The 23,590-nt window shown below is 38.2% G+C and overlaps 1 protein-coding gene across 3 annotated transcripts in view; it reads right to left on the minus strand.

The window, feature by feature from the left end:
- The window catches only part of PARN (poly(A)-specific ribonuclease), a 160,230-nt gene that overhangs the window by 83,861 nt on the left and 52,779 nt on the right, over window positions 1-23,590 (minus strand). For all 3 annotated transcript variants that reach the window (XM_054714747.1, XM_008141569.3, XM_054714748.1), the window contains exons 19-21: window positions 17,664-17,719; window positions 16,432-16,518; window positions 13,274-13,348 (exon numbers count right to left, since the gene is read on the minus strand). In XM_054714747.1, coding sequence (XP_054570722.1) covers window positions 13,274-13,348; window positions 16,432-16,518; window positions 17,664-17,719 — 218 coding nt within the window. The remainder of the gene's footprint in view (window positions 1-13,273; window positions 13,349-16,431; window positions 16,519-17,663; window positions 17,720-23,590) is intronic.

Consider the following 23,590-nt stretch of genomic DNA (forward strand, 5'->3'; position numbering starts at 1 on the left):
GAGGATTCACTGGCAGAAATATGGTATCAAGAAAAAGAAGAAATAAAGACATCACCTTCCAATTAAAGTCAAATTCGGTAGATGTAGGAATTCTAGGTGCAGAAGAGATGCTCAACATACAACAGAATTAACTAACCTCAATCCTTTAGCTATTCAACTCTAATAAGAAAAAATGGCCAAACTCACAATAAACTTAGGCTATGGCTCATTGTCCTCATCTCACCAAATGAAGATCCTAAGTCCTCATGCACCAAATTACCCAGCACTTGGAACCATCTCAGGGCCCTGCTAGGCTAGGAGAGGCTGTACCACCCTGCAGCAAGCCCATTTTATAGCAGCATCCCTATCAGGCACAACTCTCCAGAACTCTGCGCTAGGGACCTCTCGATGGAAAGCAAAGAGTAAGCAGCTCAGAAAGCCTTTTCCCTAAGGGCTCTGGGTCAAATACCCTGGAGGAAAAAGAACAAAGAATCAAGTCTCAAATCTCATTATTCCTGGTAGTTATGTTCTATGAAGTGTTCACAAACATTGAACCATTGCTTCTAAGGGACAACCAGGGTTAGGTTCCTACAAGCCTTTGGACACAACGTTTTTGTAAACCAATCAACACATACCCTTGTTTTATGTGAGCTTCTGTTTAAAGATACCTTATTTAATATACATTGTCGATTCACTAATATTGAACTTATGCCTGAATGAAGCTTATCTAATAACTCACATTTTCTCCATAAGGCACATCATGGTCTTCTTTAGCTTAGGAACACTAGATAGCACTTTGACACTATAGTTGGGGGCCATTTTTAACAGTCAAATCACCAACAAAAAGCACAAAAATGTGAAAAACATGGCACTAACTATACTGTGAAAAGAACACTTGTTTACAGCATGAGAGTTTCAACAAGAAGGCAGAGTGTTTCCTTGTTCCCCCTCAACTGGGGAACCTGTGCATCGAGAGACTAAAATGTCACCATTCTCTAGATATCCATAAATGACTCCAAGAGCTCTGTGAGTACTGATTTTGAGGTTACAAAAAAATTTTAATGAGTAGGTGAATTCACAAACATAGAATCTGTGCATATGAGAACTGACTGTACTTTTGAGACCATTCCCAAACCAGCTTCCCACCCTAAGTCTGAGAATAAATCCATAGACCGATCTTACAGCAATCTTATAAAATTCTCCGTCTATAGAACCTTCATGGTGTTTAAGAACCTACTCAAAAGCTAACTTCTATACCATAAAGCTGCTCCAGTAACTCGGGGAGCTCTCTGAGTGAGCTCTGAGGGAGACCCCTGACTGCTTGGATAAGAGAGTAACCAGAATGGCTACCAACTATAGGAAGCCCTGTGAAAGAAAAAGAGAGACAACCAAGAATCATTATGGCAAGAGTTTTGGTCTTTTGTTCAAAAGGTACAAGAAGGAGAAGACTTTAACTCCAGGTCACTTACAGCAACAAACATGGCCCTACCTGAGGGACACGTCATTCTTCAAGCTGAGCAAACACCACAAGTTTTACACTTAGTCTCCATGATGCAGCAATACATACACTGTGTAATATTGTTTCAATTTGGTAATATTGTTTTAATGTCTGGATTTCTGGATGCAGGTGAGATGGGGGAAGAAGTCAACATTTACTGAGCAGCTAGTACCAGGCACTGCGTTAACATTACCTTTATTACCCAGATGGATTCTTCCCAGATCTAAGAAGTAGAGGTTCTCATCTTTATTTTACAGCTGAGGGCTCAAAGAGGTTAGTCAAACATTCAATATCACACAACCAATTTTACTTCAAGTCCATCATACCATCTGAGTTCCTTTCAAGAGGTTAAAATAAGAGATTGCTTGGGTGTTTCAGCTAGTTGAGTATTCAGTTAAGCATTGAATTGAGTATAGTATTTCTTATAAACTCAATTCATGACTTTTTCTCTAGGTAACTCGGATCTTTTCCAAAAAGAGAAGAGGAAAAAAAAAAGTGTCTTTTTCTATGGAAACTTCTCTCACTTCTATTCGTAGATCTTCAAACCAAATCACAGAAGACTACACACAGATCAAACAGCACCTAACAGACAGCTCCATCCTGTCTCCTATAAGATTGTCACTTTGCCCTGCGTGCAAAGGTGGCCCTGAGCAAACAGCTAATCAAAGCCCCTGTGCCTGGTTTCTCTAGCCCCTCACTTTGTAAGTCTGACCCTAAAAATGTTTCATGTTGCCCATCTGATCCAATTCTGCATGAGGGGTATACTATAAACACCACATGCTAAATGTGTCCACATGATTTAGTATGAATAAGCGTTTAGTTGACAAATTTTACTTGAAGAGGGAAAGGTGGATTAGTTCCAACACAACAGCACCATCTTCTGGTTGGTGAAATGGAATTGAGACATAGAAAGTCTTATCTGGCGTTAAAAAGCACTTAAACAGTTTAGTAATCCAGAAGGGTGGCAAACTAGAAAATTAGCTTCCAAAAACTCTGAACAATGTTGGCAGTAAGTAAACACCTTCACAGACCAATCGTGAAATAAAAAAATTTTTAACTATAGGTCACTACTGGTCGTCATTCCACTTTTGCAATCACTGCAGCCACACACAGCCTCTCAGCTCTCTCATACTGTAGAACCCATCATGCCTAAAGCATCAAATAGACTGTCAAATTACAGGGGGAAAGTTAGGGAGAGGTGGGGGAGATAAGAGATCAATCAAAGGACTTGTATGCATGCATATAAGCATAACCAATGTATGCAAAACTCTGGGGGGTGAGGGCATATATGGGAGTGGGGTGGGGGGGGGTGGCAATGGTAAGATATGTACACATATAATACCTTAATAAAAAAAATTGGAAAAAAAAAAGAATCCATCATGCCTTATGAAAGAAATTTCTTATCATGTAATCAGAGTAACACCCATACCTGCCTGGGTGCGCATAAAGGCTCTCTGCTGTTCACACACAAAGTCAAAATTTGATGGGAATGGCAATCACTATCAAGGCCCTCAGAATCTGGCCCCTTCCCTATCTCCCACTAATACTGGTTAGCAGTTAGGGAGCACCATCGACTCTTACGGGTCTGAACAAATTGAAGAACAGATAGAAGAGCTAATGATGACTTAGCATCACCTTTCTGATCCCCCAAAGTACATGACTTAGCATCACCTTTCTGATCCCCCAAAGTACAGGACTCCTTAGTACATTGTGTTGAGTGGATCTAGGGCCTGAGGTCTAAGTGGTGCTTTATACTATAGCTGCTGCCACCCTCTAAAGAAATCCAGACCAGGAGGCCCCATCAATGAAGAAATCTGACAGCTGCAAGGAGACTCTGAACTATTTCCAAATCTCTGCTGCCAGAACAGACCCCAGCAGCTGATTTGCAGGTCTGCCTTCTTCAATGCAGTAACCCCTCTCAAAGGCCCCTGGAGCCAGCCTTTTTCTGATTTCACTCATCAGATATGCCTTTTGTCCTTCCATAAGGAGGACAAAGCAAGGGGGATAGAGAGTAGGGTCATACACTGTAACCACAACATTCCTCTCTTGGTGAGAAGCAAGACGAGACTCCTGGCCAATGGAGATGTGAGGATAAAGGAACAAGCATTTCTCCCAGATGCTGTCCGCACAAATCCCCAGCCCCAAAATGCACCTGAGGATTGAGACCTTCGTCAGGGTTACCTTTGCTTCCTTCCCAACCACAGTGCTCTGCACACATGGAAAAGTCTCCTAAACCATCTGATTTCAAACTTTTTTGGCCATGACCTATGATACATTTTTATTACAACCCTATACACATACATGTACAGATTTGTACCGGAACAAAAGTTACATTTAAAAAAAGCGAACCTACCTTTATTATATGGGACTTACACTGAACTCTTCTAACTTCTTCCTTTTATAAAAATGCTGATCACACTCACTAAAACGATTTCACAACCCACTGAGAAAGTGTGAACCACAGTCTGACAAACACTGTAGTAAACATCCACTTTCATTCCAACCTCTGTTGTGCTGGCATGATCCTCTTCTCCGCTAACCCAGAATCAGACCTCCACCAAGGACCAAATAAAGGCCTCTCCTCAAAGTCATCCCCAACTAGTGCCCAGCATGTCCCAAACACCAAGGAAGTAAAATAATAGCTATGAATAGTCCCCACTTTGAGAAGCCAAGTCTAATGGGTGAAACAATTAACAATCGATGAGTTTTACCTCGGTCATCTCTCATTCCTCTGAACACAAACACACATGCCATCTGTATTCATTCATTCCTTCATCCGTTCATCCCTGTGTTCGTTCATCTTCCCACCTTGACTCATTTCATTATCATTTGTGTAAACAACATTTAAATGTTTACCAAAAGATTAATTCATCAAGTAGGATTTCTTTCTTTTCTTTATTTTTTAAATCTTGTTTGTCAAGGGATAAGTTTTATGAACTATAAATAAATTAGGAACTAAAGTGCACTGTCACCAATTCTTGGAAACCAATGGCCCATTTATTATTTTGTACAGCATTTATAGATATGGCAGGTTCCCAGATAAATTCAATTTGGCCCCAACCTCTTAGCAAAGGCTATGAACTAGAGTAAAAGCAAAGACCAACCTTCTAGACATTTAAAAATAAATAAAACGTGCCCTAGCCTATTTGCTCAGTGGTTAGAGCATTGGCCCACAGACTGAAGGGTTGCGGGTTCGATTCCAGTCAAGGGCATGTACCTTGGTTGCAGGCAGGCTCGTTCCTGGCCCCCAGTCAGGGCACGTGCAGGAGGCAACCAATTGATGTGTCTCTCTCACATAGAAGTTTCTCTTTCTCTCTCTCTCTCTCTCTCTCTCTCTCTCTCTCTCTCTCCTCCCTTCCTCCCTCCCCCATGCCCCTTCCCTTCCACTCTCTCTAAAAATCAATAGGGAGGAAAAATCCTCAGGTGAGGATCAACAAAAAAAACAAAACCTACTTGAATATGTCCACTTATTTTTGACTCTGCCACAATGCCACCATACACACATGGACAAGTGCCATTGAGTGTATCACCTCTGACAACTATCAGGCTTTCCAATGGCTGCTCCCTGTTTGGTTGGCAAATTGGGCACTCAATACCTGAGAATTCGTTCAAAAGCCCCAAACTTTTAAAAGAAAATAAGTTAGGCACAATATTTTATTTTAAAACTTGATTTAATAATAAAAAACACTCCAAACCAATGCTACAGCAAGGTTTGTACAAAGGATACAATTCAAACTCCTATATATTTTTTAATACATTTTATTGATTTTTTTTACAGAGAGGAAGGGAGAGGGATAGAGTTAGAAACATCGATGAGAGAGAAAGATCAATCAGCTGCCTCCTGTACACCCCCTGCTGGGAATGTGCCCGCAACCAAGGTACATGCCCTTGACTGGAATCGAACCTGGGACCCTTGAGTCTACAGGCCGACACTCTATCCATTGAGTCAAATCAGCCAGGGCTCAAACTCCTATTTTTAACACACAAATTCTGTGTTTCCACCTTCTAAATTCCCCTCCAGCCACTACACCACACGTACCCTCCATACCAGTCATACCAAAGGACATGCTCGTCCCACTCTGCCAAAGCTTTCTCAGTCCTCCTCCTACTAAACTAAATCCAACTCATTATATTTGAGGAGCAGCACAGGCATCACCTACTCCAGGAAGTATTCCCTGTTGACCCTCTACTGTATCTCCATGCCAGTCTGAGCTGGTTCTCCCTCCCTTAGCATATGCTGATATGCTAGTTGTTTATATATTCGTCTGCATTACTTGACTATGAATTCCTTTGAGTGCAGAGACTATTATTTCAACTCTATTCCCCATCAAATTTAGTCCCTCAATTCTTCAATAGCAGGCAGGCAAATATTTATACAAAAAAATAACACTGCAGTTTCAAATGAAAACAATCCTTGTAAAAACCTTGTAAAGTATCTTCATAATTATTCTATGCTGTTACCATAAAAAACCACACTGAACATACAAACATAAAGTTTAGCAATATACAATGAGAAATCAATAAGGAATAAAAGGCTTACACTCTAACTGAAAATATAATTACAAAAATGCTCTCTTAAACATGATCATGCTCATGCTATCAAGTGACTAAAACTTCCCTGGGGAAGCCCAGATGGTGTGGCTCAGTGGTTGAGCATCAACCTATGAATCAGGAGGTCACAGTTCGATTCCCAGTCAGGGCACATGCCCGGGTTGCAGGCTCGATCCCTGGTAGGGGGCATGCAGGAGGCAGCCAGTCAATGATTCTCTCTCATCATTGATGTTTCTATCTCTCTCTCCCTCTCCCTTCCTCTCTGAAATCAATAAAAATATTTTTTAAAGAATTAATTTAATGCCTTGGCCAGTGTTTCTCATTGGTTAGAGCATCAGCCTGCACACCAAAGGGTCATGGGTTCGATTCCTGGTCAAAGGCACACACCTGGGTTGCAGGTTCAATCCCAGGCTCCAGGTCGTGGCATATTTAGGAGGCAACCAATCTATGTGTCTCTCTCACATCAATGTTTCTCTCTCTCTCTCTCCCTCTCTCTCTCTCTCTTTCCCCCCTTCCCTTCCCTTCCCTCCCTCTCTTCCACTCTAAAAAAAAAAAAGTCAATGGAGGGAATATCCTCAGGTGAGAATTAACCAAAAATAAAATTTTAAAAATTAACTTAAAATAGTAAAAATGTGGATATAACTTAAACATCTAAAAGGGATATAGTTATATATGCCATATGTATCTGTACAATGTAATATAATGTATACATTTAAAGAAAACTTTTTTTATTTTTATTGGTTTTTAGATAGAGAGGAAGGGAGAGAGAGAGAAACATTGATGAGAGAGAAACATCGATTGGCTGCCTCCTGCACACCCCCTACTGGGCCAGAAACCCGGGCATGTGCCGTGACTGGGAATCAAACCAGGGACCTCTTGGGTCCATGGGACAATGCTCATCCACTAAGCCACACCAGCTGGGCTAAAGAAAACAAGGAGTAAAACAGAAGAAACAAACAAAAAATTTTTTTTTGGCCCTAGTCAGTTTCGCTCAGTGGATAGAGCGTCAGCCTGTGGACTGAAGGGGCATGCAGGAGGCAGCGATCAATGATTCTCTTTCACCATTGATGTTTCTATGTTTCTCTCCCTCCCTCTCTGAAATCAATAAAAATATATTTTAAAAAAATTTTAATGATAGACTTAATCATATAAATAATTACATTAAATGTCAATAGACTAAATACTCCAATTAAAAATCACTCATTAGGATAAATAAAAAAGCAAGACCCAACTATACGCTATCTACAACTATATGCCATATACACATATAGGCTAACAGTAAATAAGAGGAAGATATACCAGCCAAACATAAAAAACATAAGAGGCCCTGGCTGGGGAGCTCAGTTGGTTAGAGTGTCATCCCAATATGCCACAGTTGTGGGTTTGATTCTCGGTCAGAGCACATACAAGAAGCAACCAATGACTGCATTAAAAAGTGGAACAACAAATTGATGTTTTTCTCTCTTTAAAAAAGAAAAGTAATTAAAAAAAATTTAATGCAAAAACTAACAAAGTAGACAGTACAGCAAACAATACAGAAAAACAAAATAAACCAGAAGCTGTTTTTTAAAAAATCAACAAAATCAGTAATCCTTAGGTAGAGTGACCTAGAAAAAAATGACAACACAAATCACTAATATCACAAATGAAAAGCAGTTACCACCACAGATTTTGCACACATTAAAAGGATAACAAAAGGCACAGGTAAAGTTTAAAATTACAAATAGCCTTTTAGCAAAACATTGCTAAATAATCACCTCAAAAGAGTCTATCCACAACTCTAATTTTTATCTGTTAAATGAAATCAAAAGCTATGCTTTTAAAAGTCTGATTTAATAAAAGTACATTCATACTTTGGGCTGAAATGAAGCCAAGATTCTACCCCGCCCTCCCCCCCCCCCCGCCCAACCCCAATAAAGCGTCCTGAACAAGCTCTTAAAAACAGCATATCAAGAATTTATATAACTAGTTGAATTTGGGCTGGCTTTACAAAATAATTGTTAGGTTTCTAACTCCAATCTCCAGCTTTCAAAATAAATGAAAGCTAATACTATAAAAACTATAGGCAGAGAGAAAATGTCTTATATTCAAGGACACTCAAGACAATGTCTATATATTGAGAGTATGACTAGAAAGTTTACTTTGAAATATTGAGCTCTTTCCCCATTTAACAAAACTATGTTAGAAATTTAAAAATATTAAATATGAAAGAGCTATTCAGATGTGACTTCTTATTTAAGGTAATTTCTTATTTGACTACTTTGAGGAAAAAATCTCAAATGCGGAGGCTAAGTTATCTTCTCCAATGTATCAAGTCCCATATTGGCCACCTACCGTCTATTTTTTTAAAATATATTTTTATTGATTTCAAAAAGGAAGGGAGAGATAGAAATATCAATGATGAGAGAGAATCACTCATCAGTTGCCTCCTGCATGCCCCCTACTGGGGATTGAGCCCACAACCAGGGCATGTGCCCTTGACCAGAATCGAACCCAGGACCCTTCACTCCACAGGCTGATGCTCAGTCCATTGAGCCAAACCAACTAGGGCTGGGAAATTGTTTTTTTATTTTGGCCACCTACTGTCGTATATGAAGAGTGAGAGGGGAAGAAGGCTGACTATATGGCTTGTATGGGTTATCACTATCTGAACACCCCAAAGCCACCAGGGACCCTCACCTTCACAGCAGCAGCAGAAAAAAAAAGAAAAAAAAGAAAGGAATCAAAATACATGGCACTCAGTAGAAAGGTTTTAATAAATAGTATGATAAGGATTCCTAGAAAAAGAGAGCTCTCATATTCAAAATGTTGAAAATAATTTTTTTTAAAATCTGGATTAGACTCAGGACAGTAATATCAAAAGAAAAGGACAAGTGTCACTTAAAAAGCAACTCCGTGAATGTAAATAAAAAATTGTTTGTGCCCGCCCACTACTGTCCAGTGGTTGGAGTGTCAGCCTGTGCACCTCAGGGTCGAAGGTTCGATTCCCTGTCAAGGGCACATTCCTGGGTTGCGGATTCCCTCTCCACCCCTGGTAGGGGCTCATGTGGGAGGTGGCCAGTCAATGTGTCTCTCTCACATCGATGTTTCTCTGTTTCTCTCTCCCTCTCTCCCTCTCTTCCTCTTCCCCCCACCTCTCTCTCTCCCTCCCTCCCTCCCTCCCTCCCCACTTCCCTTCCACTTGAAAGCAATGGAAAAAATATCCTCAAGTGAGGATTAACAAAAAAAAAAAAAAAAAAGCTTGTAACTGGGCCAAAGAAGCCATTATGAGCTGCTTGCTATATAAATAGGCATTTAATGATTTTTCCAATGTTACAATATTGATCTAACAGGTCCTCCATTTCTGCAAAAATGAATAAGTAATTTAAGATTATATTAAATAGGGTTTGTAGCACATAAGAATTATTACCATAAAGAACATATTTTAAATTGTCTTTCAATGAAACATATGCATAATTTTAGAAATCACAGCAAAAGACCAGAGACAGTAGATATATCCGTCACATGCAAAAACACATTTTTAAGTCATAATACCTTGAATATCATTTATTAAGATAAATAAATATTTAACATATACTTACTAACGTCAGACAATAACTATCCTAAGCCCTGAAAACATGATGGTGAACAAGAAATATGGTCCCTGCACTAAAACAGTTTATAGTCTATCAGAGAAGAAAACCAAGGTGTGTCAATGAAGGATGCCAGACTAGCACAGAAAACAGGGTACATTCCCCTTCAAATGGAGCCAGAGAAAACATCCGGAGAAGTGGACATTGAAGCTGAGATGAGGGGGGAAATAGGACACAGCCTGGCTCTAAAGGGAATTGGTGATTGTCGAGTAAAAGATGGCTTCTGCCAAAGAACACTATGGTCACAGGCACAGCATGTGCAAATGGCCAGGTATTTATGTTAAGAGTTGCCTCTTGTGTAAGAAGAGAGACAACAGTGGAAAATTACACTTTACTAGTAAAGCTGCATTTATCAAAAGACAATAGGCATCTCTACTTCTTAATCTCTGAGGAAAAGGGTAAAAAGGTCACAATGTCATCTTGGCCTATTCCCCATATTACCCATTCAAACACACATTTATTTATTCATGCCACAGTGTGTGCCAGGCACTAGAGAAGGATTCAATGGTGAATAAGGTGGACTCAATATTACCCTCAGGGAAATAACACACATAGGCAAACAATCAAATTAGAGTGCTTCTATGGCTACCTGATTCCGAAGTCACTGACTAAAATACTGAGCTTAAAAGCTACCTTTTGAAGACTCTTTCAAATAATAAGTAAGAGAGAAATCAATATTGGACATCAAATATGGTATAACGGGAAGATTAAAAGCAGCTTTGACACCCTGTACACATAAACAAGAATTATGCTTGTATTTTCAAGTAAATACTACTAATTAGTGTTTTACAGATGTCAATGCACTTTTACACACTCTCATTTTTACTGTACAAAGCAAGAGAGGCCAAGCAGATCCTATATAATAAAAGCCTAATATGCTAAGTGTCCAGTCGTCGGGTCGTCCGTTCAACTAATCAAAGCATAATATGCTAATGATATGCTAAGGCCGCTCAACTGCTCGCTATGACATGCACTGACCACCAGAGGGCTGACAGTCGACCAGTCGCTATGACGTGCACTGACCACCAGGGGGCAGATGCTCCGACCAGTAGGTTAGCTTGCTGCTGGTGTCCAGCTGATTAGGACTGAGCAAGACGGGCCAGGCACACCCTAGAACCCTCCCACGGTCCCTCCCCGACTGGCCAACCTCCATGTCCTGCCCCGGCCCCAATTATGCACCGGTAGGTCCCCTCAGCCTGGCCTGCACCCTCTCGCAATCCAGGACCCCTCAGGGGATGTTGGGAGAGTTGGTTTTGGCCTGACGGCGGAACGACTCGCTATGATGTGCTCTGACCACGAGGGGGCAGACGCTTAATGCAGGAGCTGCCCCCTGGTGGTCAGTGTGCTCCCACAAGGGTCCCACCTCTTTGGCAGCATTAAGGATGTCCGACTGACAGCTTAGGCCCGCTCCCCGTTAGTCAGACATCCCCCAAGGGCTCCTGAGCTGCAAGAGGGTGCAGGCTGGGCTGAGGGCCCCCCTCCCCGGAGTGCACGAATTTCGTTCACCGGACCTCTAGTATTTTAATAATTACCTCCATTTGTCAAGCACTGCTTGTGGAACGGCAGGTACTTTGGTGGGAATTAATTTCCATAGTCTCATTTCACGGAGTAACTGTCATCAACCCCATTTCTCAAACGAAAAACCTGTGGCTTACAGAATTTACATAACTTGCCCAAAGATGCATGGCTAACAAGTGGCAGAGGCAAAATTAGTCCCCATGTCAGTCTGATGTCATAGACTGTGCACCTCTTTCTCCCTACTGCATGGCTTCAATGTTACCCAAGTGTGAACAGTGAGGGTGCTGAAGTGTGACACTGAGCAGAGGAGGTGTGACTAGACTTGAGGTAGAGAGTTCTTTTTTTTTAATATATTTTTACTGATTTCAGAGAGGAAGGGAAAACAGAGATAGAAACATCAATGATGAGAGAAAATTAGTGATTGGCTCCCTCTTGCACACCCCACAATGGGGATTGAGCCCAAAATCCGGGCACGTGCCCTGACTGGAAATCAAATTGTGACTTCCTGGTTCATAGGTCAAACTTCAACCACTGAGCCACACTAGCCGGGCGGGTCGGGAGTTCTTGTTCAATGTTCTTTCAGCCACACTAAAGTTTCACTACAGTCTTAATCTCAGAATCCCTATCTTCCCGCTTGAACTTATCTTTAATTCTCTAATAATCCAACCCCTTTGGATTCTACCTAAATTGTCTTTCAAAGGATAATGAGGGAATGGATCACAAAAATAAGCAAATATTAAAACTTTTAACAAGCAACATCATTCACAGCCTGCATCCGATGCTATTCCTGATGTGTCATGGGCTCCTGAAGTACATTTCACATTGAAATCTACTATTAATAACCACAATAAAAGTCCAAAGCTATGTCAAGCTTTATGTACATGAGCTCATGTAATCCGCACAATAACCCTAAGAAGTCCATGCTATCATCCTCAATTTATGGAGAGAAGCAGCTTATCTATCAAGGTTAAATAACTTGCCCAAGGTCACACAACTATAGGTAGTACAACAAAATATGATGCAGAACCTAAGGTTTTCATCTCTATAACAGCCTGTATGCCTGTGATGGCCATATAATATTAAAAAATATCGAAATACTCTGGTCTGTATGTTTATAGAAGTTTTCATATATAATTACTCTTATAGTTACATTATCAAAATTGTTAGTTTTAGTATGTGACACTTTTGTTAAATAAAAAGAAAAAAACTAGATATATCACTTAAAAATTTCATACCTTTTACATTATTAAGCACCAAGAAACTTGAAATCTATTTGAATAAGTAGCTTAACACTACATATTTTTTTCAATATTTTATTCAATAACTTTTCATCCTAAGAAAATGAAGTGTTTTGTGATGGTTAATATCAAAATTATTTAGGGTTCAACTAGAGATGTGATACTCAATCTTTTCATAACCCTATTTTAAAAGCAAACAACATAGCCCAGCCAGTGTGGCTCAGTGGTTGAGTGTCAACCCATGTACCAGGAAGTCGCAGGTTTGAATCCCCAGTTGCTGTCTCGATCCCCAGCAGGGGGCATGCAGGAGGCAGCCAACCGATGTTTCTTTCCATCTCCCCCTCTCCCTTCTTCTCTCTCTCTCTTAAAAAAAAAAAAAAAAATCAATAAAAGAAAAAAAATTTTAAGCAAACAACATAGCTTTCAGTTTATTTGCTTCTAAAACAATATTTTATACAAGTAATGGAATAAAGAGATCACAAAAATTTATAAATACATGAGAAAACTAGAGATCAAAGAGTCAATATAGGTATCATTTTTTTGGTGTTTCCCATTCCTCTCAATTTGCTACTTCTAACCTACAAGTAAATCTGCAACTCATTTTAGAAAAAAAAATGCAATGGGAAAGGAACAGAATGGAGGTAAGTAAAAAAAGATATTATGTAGTGTGTGTAATGAATCAATAAATTTGTCTTGCTTTCTTTTGTAAACATGACTCACTAATTATTTTCTTTATTTTATAGACAATCTCAAAACATACCAGGCTGCAATGCTTGTGAATCAGCTGACTGAACCCACTAGGGTGGTGGGGGGCAAGTTTCCACTTTAATAAACAAAACAATGTCCAAAACACTTACCAATTTGTACTTGCTCAGGCTGACTGAGAGAAACAAATGCTGACGTGTCATCAATCCATGATACCTGAATGTTTCCTGTAATATTGTATTAAACATAAAGTGAACACTCTACCATTTAGATAGCTATCAGAGTTCATTTATCTCTGTTATATTTCAGTATATGTGTTAATTTAGAGAAATATGAGGTGGTTTAAAATATAATCAAAATCTCATCACTATTAAAAGGTAATCATAAATCTACCACAGCAGTTACTTCAGTTAAAACTTCCAAGAAGAAAAAAAAGGAGCTTTAACATTTTGTTTTAATAAACAAAAGAAATATCCTTCATGATTTGTGTCCTGCCAGAGCTGGAAACTTTGATCCTATCAAGATCACTAACAAAATGCAGAGACCACATAAGTTAAAAAAACACAACAATTTCTTTTCAGAGACATAAACTTTGAAAATTACCAATGGGAATCAATGTAGCAAAAAATAAGAAAAAGTCAGTTTGATCTCAAGCCAAGTAAAGAAAATAGGTAACAGAATGGAAAAGAAAAGGTGTCAGAGAGAGAAAACCAAGACAGTCTAACAGAGGGAAAAAAACACCCAGAGGGGCAGAAAGCAGTATAGTAAAACAAAATGATTTTCACACAGAGACTAATCCTCAAAAATGGCTAAGCGTAAACAGAATGGAATATAGGAGAGCACTGAGGAGAAGGAAAGAGGAATGGACTAGGAAGTTGCAGAAAACTGAAGAGAAAATCAGAGATCTAATTATTCTGCTACAACTCTTTTTAAAAAATACAGAAAACTGAAATTTTTTTTAAAAAAGGGTAAACAGCCCTAGCCAGTTTGGCTCAGTCAGACTGAAAGTTCTCGGGCTTGATTCCAGTCAAGGGCATGATCCCCAGACACAAACCTTGGTTGCAGGCTCAATCCTCGAGCCTGGTGGAGATGCGTGCTGGAGGCAACCATTTATGTTTCTCTCTCTGTCTCTTCCCCTCCCACTCTCCCTAAAAATCAACGGAAAAATATCCTTGGGTCAGGATTAACAACAATAACAAAAAAGGGTAAACACACTGGAATTTAGCAATGAAAAACTATTTTAATTCCAACTAAATTTTCGAAGGCTAGGAAATTAGTTTATTTTACTATCATAGGATAAAACTCCCACTGCCTGCTGCACAATGAGATGCCATCATGACTTAATTAGAAAGTCACTTACTATTATTTTGTTGCCTCTCTATCCAGTATGCTGTCTTTGTCATAAGTAATAATAGCTAACATTTATTAAGTAGTTACTATATGCCACATACTATTGTAAATGCCTTCCGTGGATTAGCTCATTTAATCTTCGTGACACGTCTATGAAATGGGTGACATTATTATTATTTTATCATCATCATCAGTTCCGATGAGGAAACAAAGATACAGAGGGGTTACTTGTCCAATATCACAAAGTAATTTTCTTTAATTAAAAATTTTTTTTTCATTTACTCAGAGCTTTCTACTTAATTTAGCCAATTAAAGTTTGACCATACGGGGATAAGAACGTAACAATAAAAGATGAGAAACAACATCAAAAGCTTTCAAAAGAATTGAGCTGTGAAATTCACTGCATTTCTATACCTGTGTTTAAGTTTAAAAGCAGAATTAGAATTTTAGAAGACATGTAGACTATCGCAAAGATTAGGATAACTTTCCGAAAATATGCCTGCTTTCAATTACTTTTCTAAAAGTAAAGGTTTTACTTAAAAAGCTAATATATACTTTAGAAAATACAGAAAGCATAAAGAAAAAAAATTCTATCTAAAACATTCAGTGATGCTAGTATGATGTTTCTTTTCAATCTAATTTCTATATGAAGTTTGTAAAAAAAATAATTTTAGTTACACAGGAATCCTACTTTGTATCTGCTTTTTATTCTAAATGCTAAAATATATAATTACTTTATCATCTTTTAATAAACTTGCAATATTTTTTGTTTCTTTTTAAATATATTTTCATTAATTTCAGAGAGGAAAGGAGAGGGAGAGAGAGATAGAAACATCAATGATGAGAGAAAATCATTGATGGGCTGCCTCCTGCATGCCCCGCACTGGGAATCAAGCCCATAACCAGGGGATGTGCCCTGACCTGGAATTGAACCCTGACTTCCTAGTTCATAGGTCTATGCTCAACCATTGACCCATGCCAATGGGCTTTTCAAATATTTTTAAATGGCTACATACAAGTCTATTGAGATAGATAAACATTTACTAAATGTTCTTATTATTGGACATTTAGGTTTTTGCTGCCTTCACTTTATTCAAGAATATCCAAAGAGAATAGCCTAAATACTTAATTTATTTAAAAAAAAAAAAAAAGATGGGTGAAGGCATTGCTGAAGGCTTATCTTTATAAACCCTAATCAGAAGACTGTTCAATTTAACCTAATCCCCTGACTTGATAAAAAGGAAAAAGAAAAGCTGCCCTACCTGACACATATCACATATCTTGGTCCTCTCAAACATCTGTGTTCATCTGCTTGGAATGTTCAATGTCAAACAGTGAATGATCGGCTGCCCTTAATCTTAAAAATGATTTATCATAAGCCTAGATTTATATTCCAAGGTCAGCAGGAAGGGAAGTCATAGTAATCATATCTTGCTTTTCATGAATTAATAATATATCTCTATTGTGGGTGCTATTAAAAGTTCCTCAGATCGCCCTAGCCAGTGTGGCTCAGTTTAGTTGGAGCATCATCACATACCATGCGAGTAAACGAGACATGCTTACCGTACACCGAAGGTTCAATTACAGGTCAGGGCACATACCCAGTTTGCTAGTTCAATCCTAGTAGTGCCTAAAGAAGGCAACCAATTGATGTTTCATCAATCCATGTTTTGCTCTCACATTGATGTTTCTCTCTTTCTCCCTCTCCTTTTCTTCTCTCTCTAAAATCAATTATACATGTCCTCAGGTGAGGATTAAAAAATAAATCTGGACTTAAAAAAAAAAGTTCCTCAGATCATATTAGCACAAAGATAGCAGTATGCCAAATTCCCAAAAATTCCTTAAGTCAGATTAAAGCCTTACATATTAATATTCTTTTATGCCCCTGAATACCTCTGAGCACCTTGACCTAAAGAAGAGCAAAGTGTTCAAGGGACATATATACTTGTGAGTTACTTACCAAAGGCACTAAAAAGCTGGTAAAGGTCACTGGTTTTCCATTCTTTGGGGAATGTCACATGGAGAACATGATCACGTTTAGGTTGTACTAGAAGACAAATTTTTGATAAAAGGCTGATGGCTGGAAAGTGAACTATACTCCAAGGGTTCTCTAAGTCCACACTAACTTGGGGAATTATTATGAATGCCTCCTGATTACCAGACAACTCCTAAAAGCATTCTGCCATCTTAACCTAGACATCAGGCTCTGATATTTTATAGAACCCACAATAATAAAAATTCTATGCAGAAACATCTTTGCTCATCAAGTTCCTGTGAAAATTATTTAAAGAAAAAACAAACAAACAGCTGCTCAGTTTGAGAAGTTTTACTAAACATTTTAACTTTCTCCGTTTAATCTAGTTGTCCACATGTTTATTAGCTAAAACACACGCCACACTGTTCAAATTAAATGGGCTAATTGTGTTTAAGTAAAGGCAGTCCTAAGTCAAAATTTTGTGTTCTAATACCAGACCCACCACTGAACTGTGCAACTCCAAGCAAGAGAACTAACCACTCTAACCAATCCTAGTTATAAATTGGGAATGACGATATTTATCTTGCAGAACTTTTATGAGAATGACAGATTGCAATGTAAAACTAATATGGAGTGCAACAGTATGTCCTCAAATCAATATCATTGCAATGATTATCATCAAGTATAGTTTACCCATTCCTAGATCCCTGTAGTATATATTAAGACCAACATCCAAAGGCTTGGAAAAGAAGAATGGGGCAATGTAGATAAAGTACAGATTAATCAGAAGAAGCAACCACCTCCCAAATATATTAGCTTTCCAAGGTTTTCAGTAACAACAAAATCCCCTACTAAACTTAAATATACAGTACTCCAATAATTAGAAAATAGAGAACTTACTGATATAGATAACACATCTTAAAATCTACTATGCATTTATAAGAAATTATAAATTTAGAGTTCTGAGTGAAACAAAATTATGGTGATGTATTTTTAATTCAACTTACGCATAAACTGGAAAATGTAAGTAAAAAGATGAGTTAATCAAGGCTCAAGGGTACCATTACCTTAAGCATACTATCCATATCAACCACAAAAATCATTGCCTATTTTTAAGTGAATAAAGCTCTTTCTTCAGTCATACTTTTCCTGTTATTCTTTCCAGACCACATACTTATTAAATGTGCAGATGCATAAGAAAATAAAATTTCACTTACAGTCTGGTCCTTCCAAGTTTAGATAGGGAATATCCATGACTCTCATAAGAAATAACCTACAAAAAGAAAGGTAATGAATTAATTTATATTAAAAAAACAAAATACAGGCATCTATTAAATATTTTAGTTTCTTAATCAAATTACTCTGTTTTAAAAATCATTTTAAAAGCTCTTAGGCTTCATTTCAACAATTTTTCTCTATGGCTAAATATTTATATTTTTTTTAAAAAAGAACCTTGGGTAACCCCAACACCTACAACAGTTCCTAGCCCTCAGTGGCTGTTAAATGAATGGAATTAGTAAGCAGAATCTACAGAAAGTCCTCTATAAAGCTGCCTGTCAATCCAGAGAAAATGAGAGAAAACCAGTATTTTAGTGCTAAACATCTTACCAACCAATAAACAATTGTTCCCTAAATTGTAGAGGTTACCCCTCTAATTGCTGTTTTGTGAATTAAGAAAAACAGCAGAGATGTCTTTTTTACAGAAAATTATCACACTGACATAAACCATAGCAGTCATTTTATGTATAAATTCCAAAATAGAAACAAAGGCACTTAAAAAAAGAGTACTTGTAAATTAGAAGTCTCTGTAATGCCACTCAATTTTCTCTTATTTGCAAAATTATGGACAAAACATCAAACATTCTGTTGTATGTGAGATGATTTTAATGAGTTTTATTTAGATAACGATATATTGTGTACTTCTGGTAGAGACTGCATTATACAGCAAATTAAAAAGGCAATCCAAGTGCCTAACAAGCAATTACTTTGGCTTCACTGACCCACAATTAAGGCATTTTATTAGCAGACATTCAAAAGCCAAGCAAGGCATGATTCAGTTTACAAATGGAACCATCAGTCTGAATAACACTGTTCCATTAACACTAGAAAAAAAGAAGTTATGGTACTCTGTGGTTTGAAAACTTGTTGCCTAGCCTACAATTTAATAAACCAAATCCTATGGCTAAGATACCAAATTTATTTTTAGTGCACTAATTTAGGCTCAAGTATACTATTCTGGTTCTGATAGCTATTTTACCCAATTTAATTAATACTGCAATGCCAATAGACAATAAAGCATATAAAGCACCTAACACATAGGTTTTTGCTCGCAAGTAGCTATTCTTACCACTGCCAACCAGAACCTGGAGAGATATTCCTCAGTTAGAAGTATTTTTATGCTTCGAGGCCCGATACACAAAAAAAGCAAGAGTAGGCCTTCCCCTGGCTGCTGGCACCGGCTTCCCTCAGGCAGCCAGGTCCTGGGCTTCCCTCCTCCAGCTGCCGGCAGGCACCCGGAACCCAGGCTGGCTTCCCCCGGGCCGCCCGCAGGAACCCAGGACCCCGGCTGGCTTCCCCCCTGGCCCCGGCTTCGTCAGGAAGGATGTCTGGAAGACATCCGGTCTAATTAGCATGTTATCCTTTTATTATTATAGATAACTTTAAATTCTCCATTTAGTAACTTTAGCAATGGTCCCCAAATTCTAAAAGCCAAATCAATAATACTTTATTTTAAAAGTTAACAAGACATATCAAGTACTGTAAAAAATAATTTAATTTTTTTTACCCTAATTTCAACAGAAGAATAAAGTTGAACCAACAAGATGTTCCTGGCTATACTGCCAGATACACCAATAATCAAAATCAACCTCAAGATTTAATAATATGTGGGGCTGACAAATTATAGTTCATCATTTCAACAGAACATTAAACAATCAAAATAAACTCAAAATAACTTTTGAAAACTTCACAACATAAAAAATTGTGATACAATTTCAAGTTTTAAATAAGCACAAAAGTTTATATTGCAATTATAGCTTTGTAAAATATTTATGTCATTAAAGCAAGAATGAAAAATACCTCCACCCCAATGGTTTTGTGAAACTGAACTTTGTTTTTCAAAATTCTATTACTATTATTTTTAAACTTAAAAAAAATAATAATAAAGGCTACCAGAAGTGAGAGGCCCAGGGTAAATAACTAGCGACTTTCTTAGAGAAAGCCCAGCTGGAAGTGCCAAATGAGTCAATCTTATGCATCCTGTGTACCATCTCACCTGTTGTGAAGGAGGGGAATATAAAGCAAAATCATAAGTTCTGAGTCAGCAATTACTTTATTTCTTATTAAAATATTGTTTTCTTTCTAAAATCATGGGACCTCAATAATGAGTTTAGGAGACCTAGTGTCCTTATATACAAGTAAAGCACTGAAAAAGAATACTTCCCCAGTTTATCTCACCATATATCTCCCCATATAAATGTTGAAAAAATTTTTGAAAGATATCTTTTATGAGACAAAGTAAAAAATGGTACTACATTGAACTTTTTTTTATTATTTTTTTTATTGATTTCAGAGAGGTAGGGAGAGGGAGAGAGAGCCAGAAACATCAGTGATGAGAGAGAATCATTGATTGGCTGCCTCCTGCATGCCCCACACTGGGGACCGAGCCCATAACCCAGGCATGTGCCCTAACCAGGAAATCGAACTGTGACCTCCAGGTTCGGAGGTCAATGCTCAACCACTGAGCCACGCTGGGCTGGCTACATTGAACTTTTTGCACAGCAAAGGAAACCATCAACAAAACAAAATGACAACTCACTGAATAGAAGAATATACTCACCAATGATACATCTGATAAGAGGTTAATATCAAAAAAAATTTTTAAGGTATTTTTATTGATTTCAGAGAGGAAGGGAGAAGAAGAGATAGAAACATCAACGATGAGACAATCAATGACTGGTAGCCTCCTGCACGCCCCTTATTGGGGATCGAGCCCATAACCCAAGCATATACCCTGACCAGGAATTGAACTTGGTTCATAGGTCAACAATCAACCACTGAGCCATGCTGACCAGGCTCCAAAATTTATAAAGAACTCATATAATTCAATACCAAAACAAGCAAACAATCCAATTTAAAAATGGGCAGAGAACCTGAATAGACACTTCTCCAAAAAGGAAATACAGATGGCCAATAGACATATGAAAAGATGATCAAGGTCACTAGTCTACAGAGAAATAAAAATTAAAACCACAATGAGATATCACCTCACACCTGCCAGAGTGGCTATCATCAAAAATTCAAAACATAACAACTGTTGGTGAGAATGTGGAGAAAAGGGAACCTTCATGCACTGTTGGTGGGATTGCAGATTAGTGCATCCACCATGGAAAACAGTATGGAGGTTCCTCAAAAAAATTAAAAATAAAACTAGGTTATCACCCAGCAGTTCCACTTCTGTGTACACAGGGTGGGACAAAAATAGATTCACAGCTTTATGTGAAACAGAGTTTGTCCTCATATTATTATTTGTTAATTATTGTATTATTTCCCATACAAACAACATAAAACTACTTTTGCTCCACCCTGTACACACAAAGAAATCCAAAACACTAATTTAAAAAGATATAAGCACCACTATGTTCACGGCATCGTTATTTACAATATCCAAGATATGGAAGCAACCCAAGTGTCCATAAATAGACAAGTGCATAAAGAAGATGTGGTATACATATACAATAGAATATTACTCTGCCATAAAAAAGAATGAAATCTTACCATTTGGGACAATATGAATGGATCTAGAGGGTATTATGCTAAGTGAAATAAGTCATACAGAGAAAGACAAATACCATATGATTTCACTTATATGTGAAATCTGAAGAACAAAATAAACAAACCCACAGATTCAAAGAACAAAGTTTCGAGATGGGAGGCAGGATAGGTGGCTGGGTGAAAAAGTACAAATTGGTAGTTACAAAATAGTCACGGGGATATAAAGTACAACATACGGAATATATTGTAATCTATATATTTAAAAGGCTAATATGCAAAGTGCCCCCTTGGGAGTTCGACCAGGAGACTAGGAGTTCGATTGCTCACTATGACATGCACTGACCAACAGGGGGCAGTGCAGAATGAAGGGAGGCCCCGGCCAGCAGCCAGAAGGCCCCAATCAGCCCAGGGACCCTACCCATGCATGAATTTTGCACACTGGGTCTCTAGTAGCTATATATAATGCCAAGTGGATACTAGAACTATCAGGGGGATCACTTTGTAAATTATATAACTGTCCAATCACTATTCAATATACCTGAAACTAATCTATATATATAAAGAGGTAATATGCACATTAGGCCGGGACTCCCTAACGGGTCACGACCAGACAGGAGGAGGTTGTGCGCGCAGGTGAGGCCCAGAGCAGAGACAGAGACACAGGCAGGGGGCGAGTCAGACGCAGGTCCCGGCCCCCCATAGGGTGCCTCCTCACACAGCGGCAGGCGGTGCACCTCCTCGCGCCTCTAGTATAAAATAATGTTGAATGTCAACTATAACTGAAAAATTTATAAAGATATTTCTTGTCAAGCAATATACAGACTATTTGTTCTCTAAAATTTCATCTAACTTTGAAGTATCATCTCTCATTAAAAGAAATAAAACTAATTCTCCACTAAAATACTCAAAACATTTTTTTACAGTTAGTTAATCTTATACTATCTTGGTTGCTTACTTGATACTTTAACTAAATAGAAACCCTTTTCAAATGAATTATTAATAGCACTTCTCACTCTTCCCATAGGCCTCCACCTTCGTGTCTGGGCTTTAGAGAGAAATGAATAGCTCCAAACCCTGGAAGAACACGAAAACCAACTGTGTGTGTGACTTGGCAGACTGTACCGCTGGAGAGAGCCATGCAATTGGAAAACCGACTCTAAAACTGTAGCTGACCATCTGTGGAACTGAACCAAAGTAAACTCTCCAATGGCCTCCCAACCCTTTACTCAGGGCTACTTGCAAGCCACTGCTCTGGTAACATCCATGCCCTTTTAAAGTGAAATTAAAACACTTGATTGTATGAATGCCTCATACAAACTGGCTGTCAAAAGGCCTACACTGACTCCCTAGCATGATTTGATCAAATACTTCACATATGAATCACTGGACTAGACAGTTTTCATTTTAACATGTGAGGAAATGCACTGGAAAAGCAGAAATGCTAATAAATATTTGAAAGGATGTCTCTTCACTGTGAATTGCATTGAAGAGCAATTTCTCCCAGAAGGCCTTTCTTTGGGAAAATTCAAAAAGATACTTGGCCCAACACTTTCATGAAACATTTTCTCTATTTTAGTGAAGATTCAAGATGGCTATAATTGGGTAAAGACATTGAAGACCGTGCGGGAGTCCCGCCACATTCCTGCAAACTTTCTGATGAACTGTATTTTAGCACTTCTTCTCTAAAGGACTGACAAAATTAAAATTCCCATTTGATACAACAGCCAAATTTATACCAGGATTTTATCCTAATAAACTGTATAACTCAAGTTGACATTCCAGATGCCATAAAACAAATTTTAGCCCTTTTGGCATTTGTCAGTTTTTTTAAACATTCTATGATTATACGTCTGGTGATGCTGTTTATCTCGGCTTTCAAACATGTCTGGAAAGATCCAAGGATAAAGCAAACAGGGTAACTTAAGCTCAGCCTCTTAATAGGCTACACAGTGTAGGCTACGTTCAACACCTTTATCTCCAGAGTCACCTTTGTTGCTCAGAAGCTGAATGGCACTCACAGAAAGCCATCTGCTAACATTCTTTTCCGACCAAGGAAGTATGATACCGTACTATGATCTGACTGTGTAAAAGAGCTCACTACTCACAAAAGAATTTCATTTCAGATATAAAACTTCTTAGGGGCCTTGAGCCCTTAGAACCTTGAGCCCTTATCCAAATGTGGTTCCCCAGAAAAGCAACAGCAACATCACCTGGGAACTTGATAGAAATGCAAATTCCTGGGCCACACCTAATCCTATTGCCTCAGAAACTCTGAGGATTGAGAATCGCTAGTTAATAAGAAAAGAGTATGTTTAAGGTCCTGTGGTTAATTGCCATTAATGATGATTAATCAGCTAGATAATAATGATTT

This window comes from Eptesicus fuscus, chromosome 4 (genome assembly GCF_027574615.1).
Source record: "Eptesicus fuscus isolate TK198812 chromosome 4, DD_ASM_mEF_20220401, whole genome shotgun sequence".
Lineage (NCBI taxonomy): Eukaryota > Metazoa > Chordata > Mammalia > Chiroptera > Vespertilionidae > Eptesicus > Eptesicus fuscus.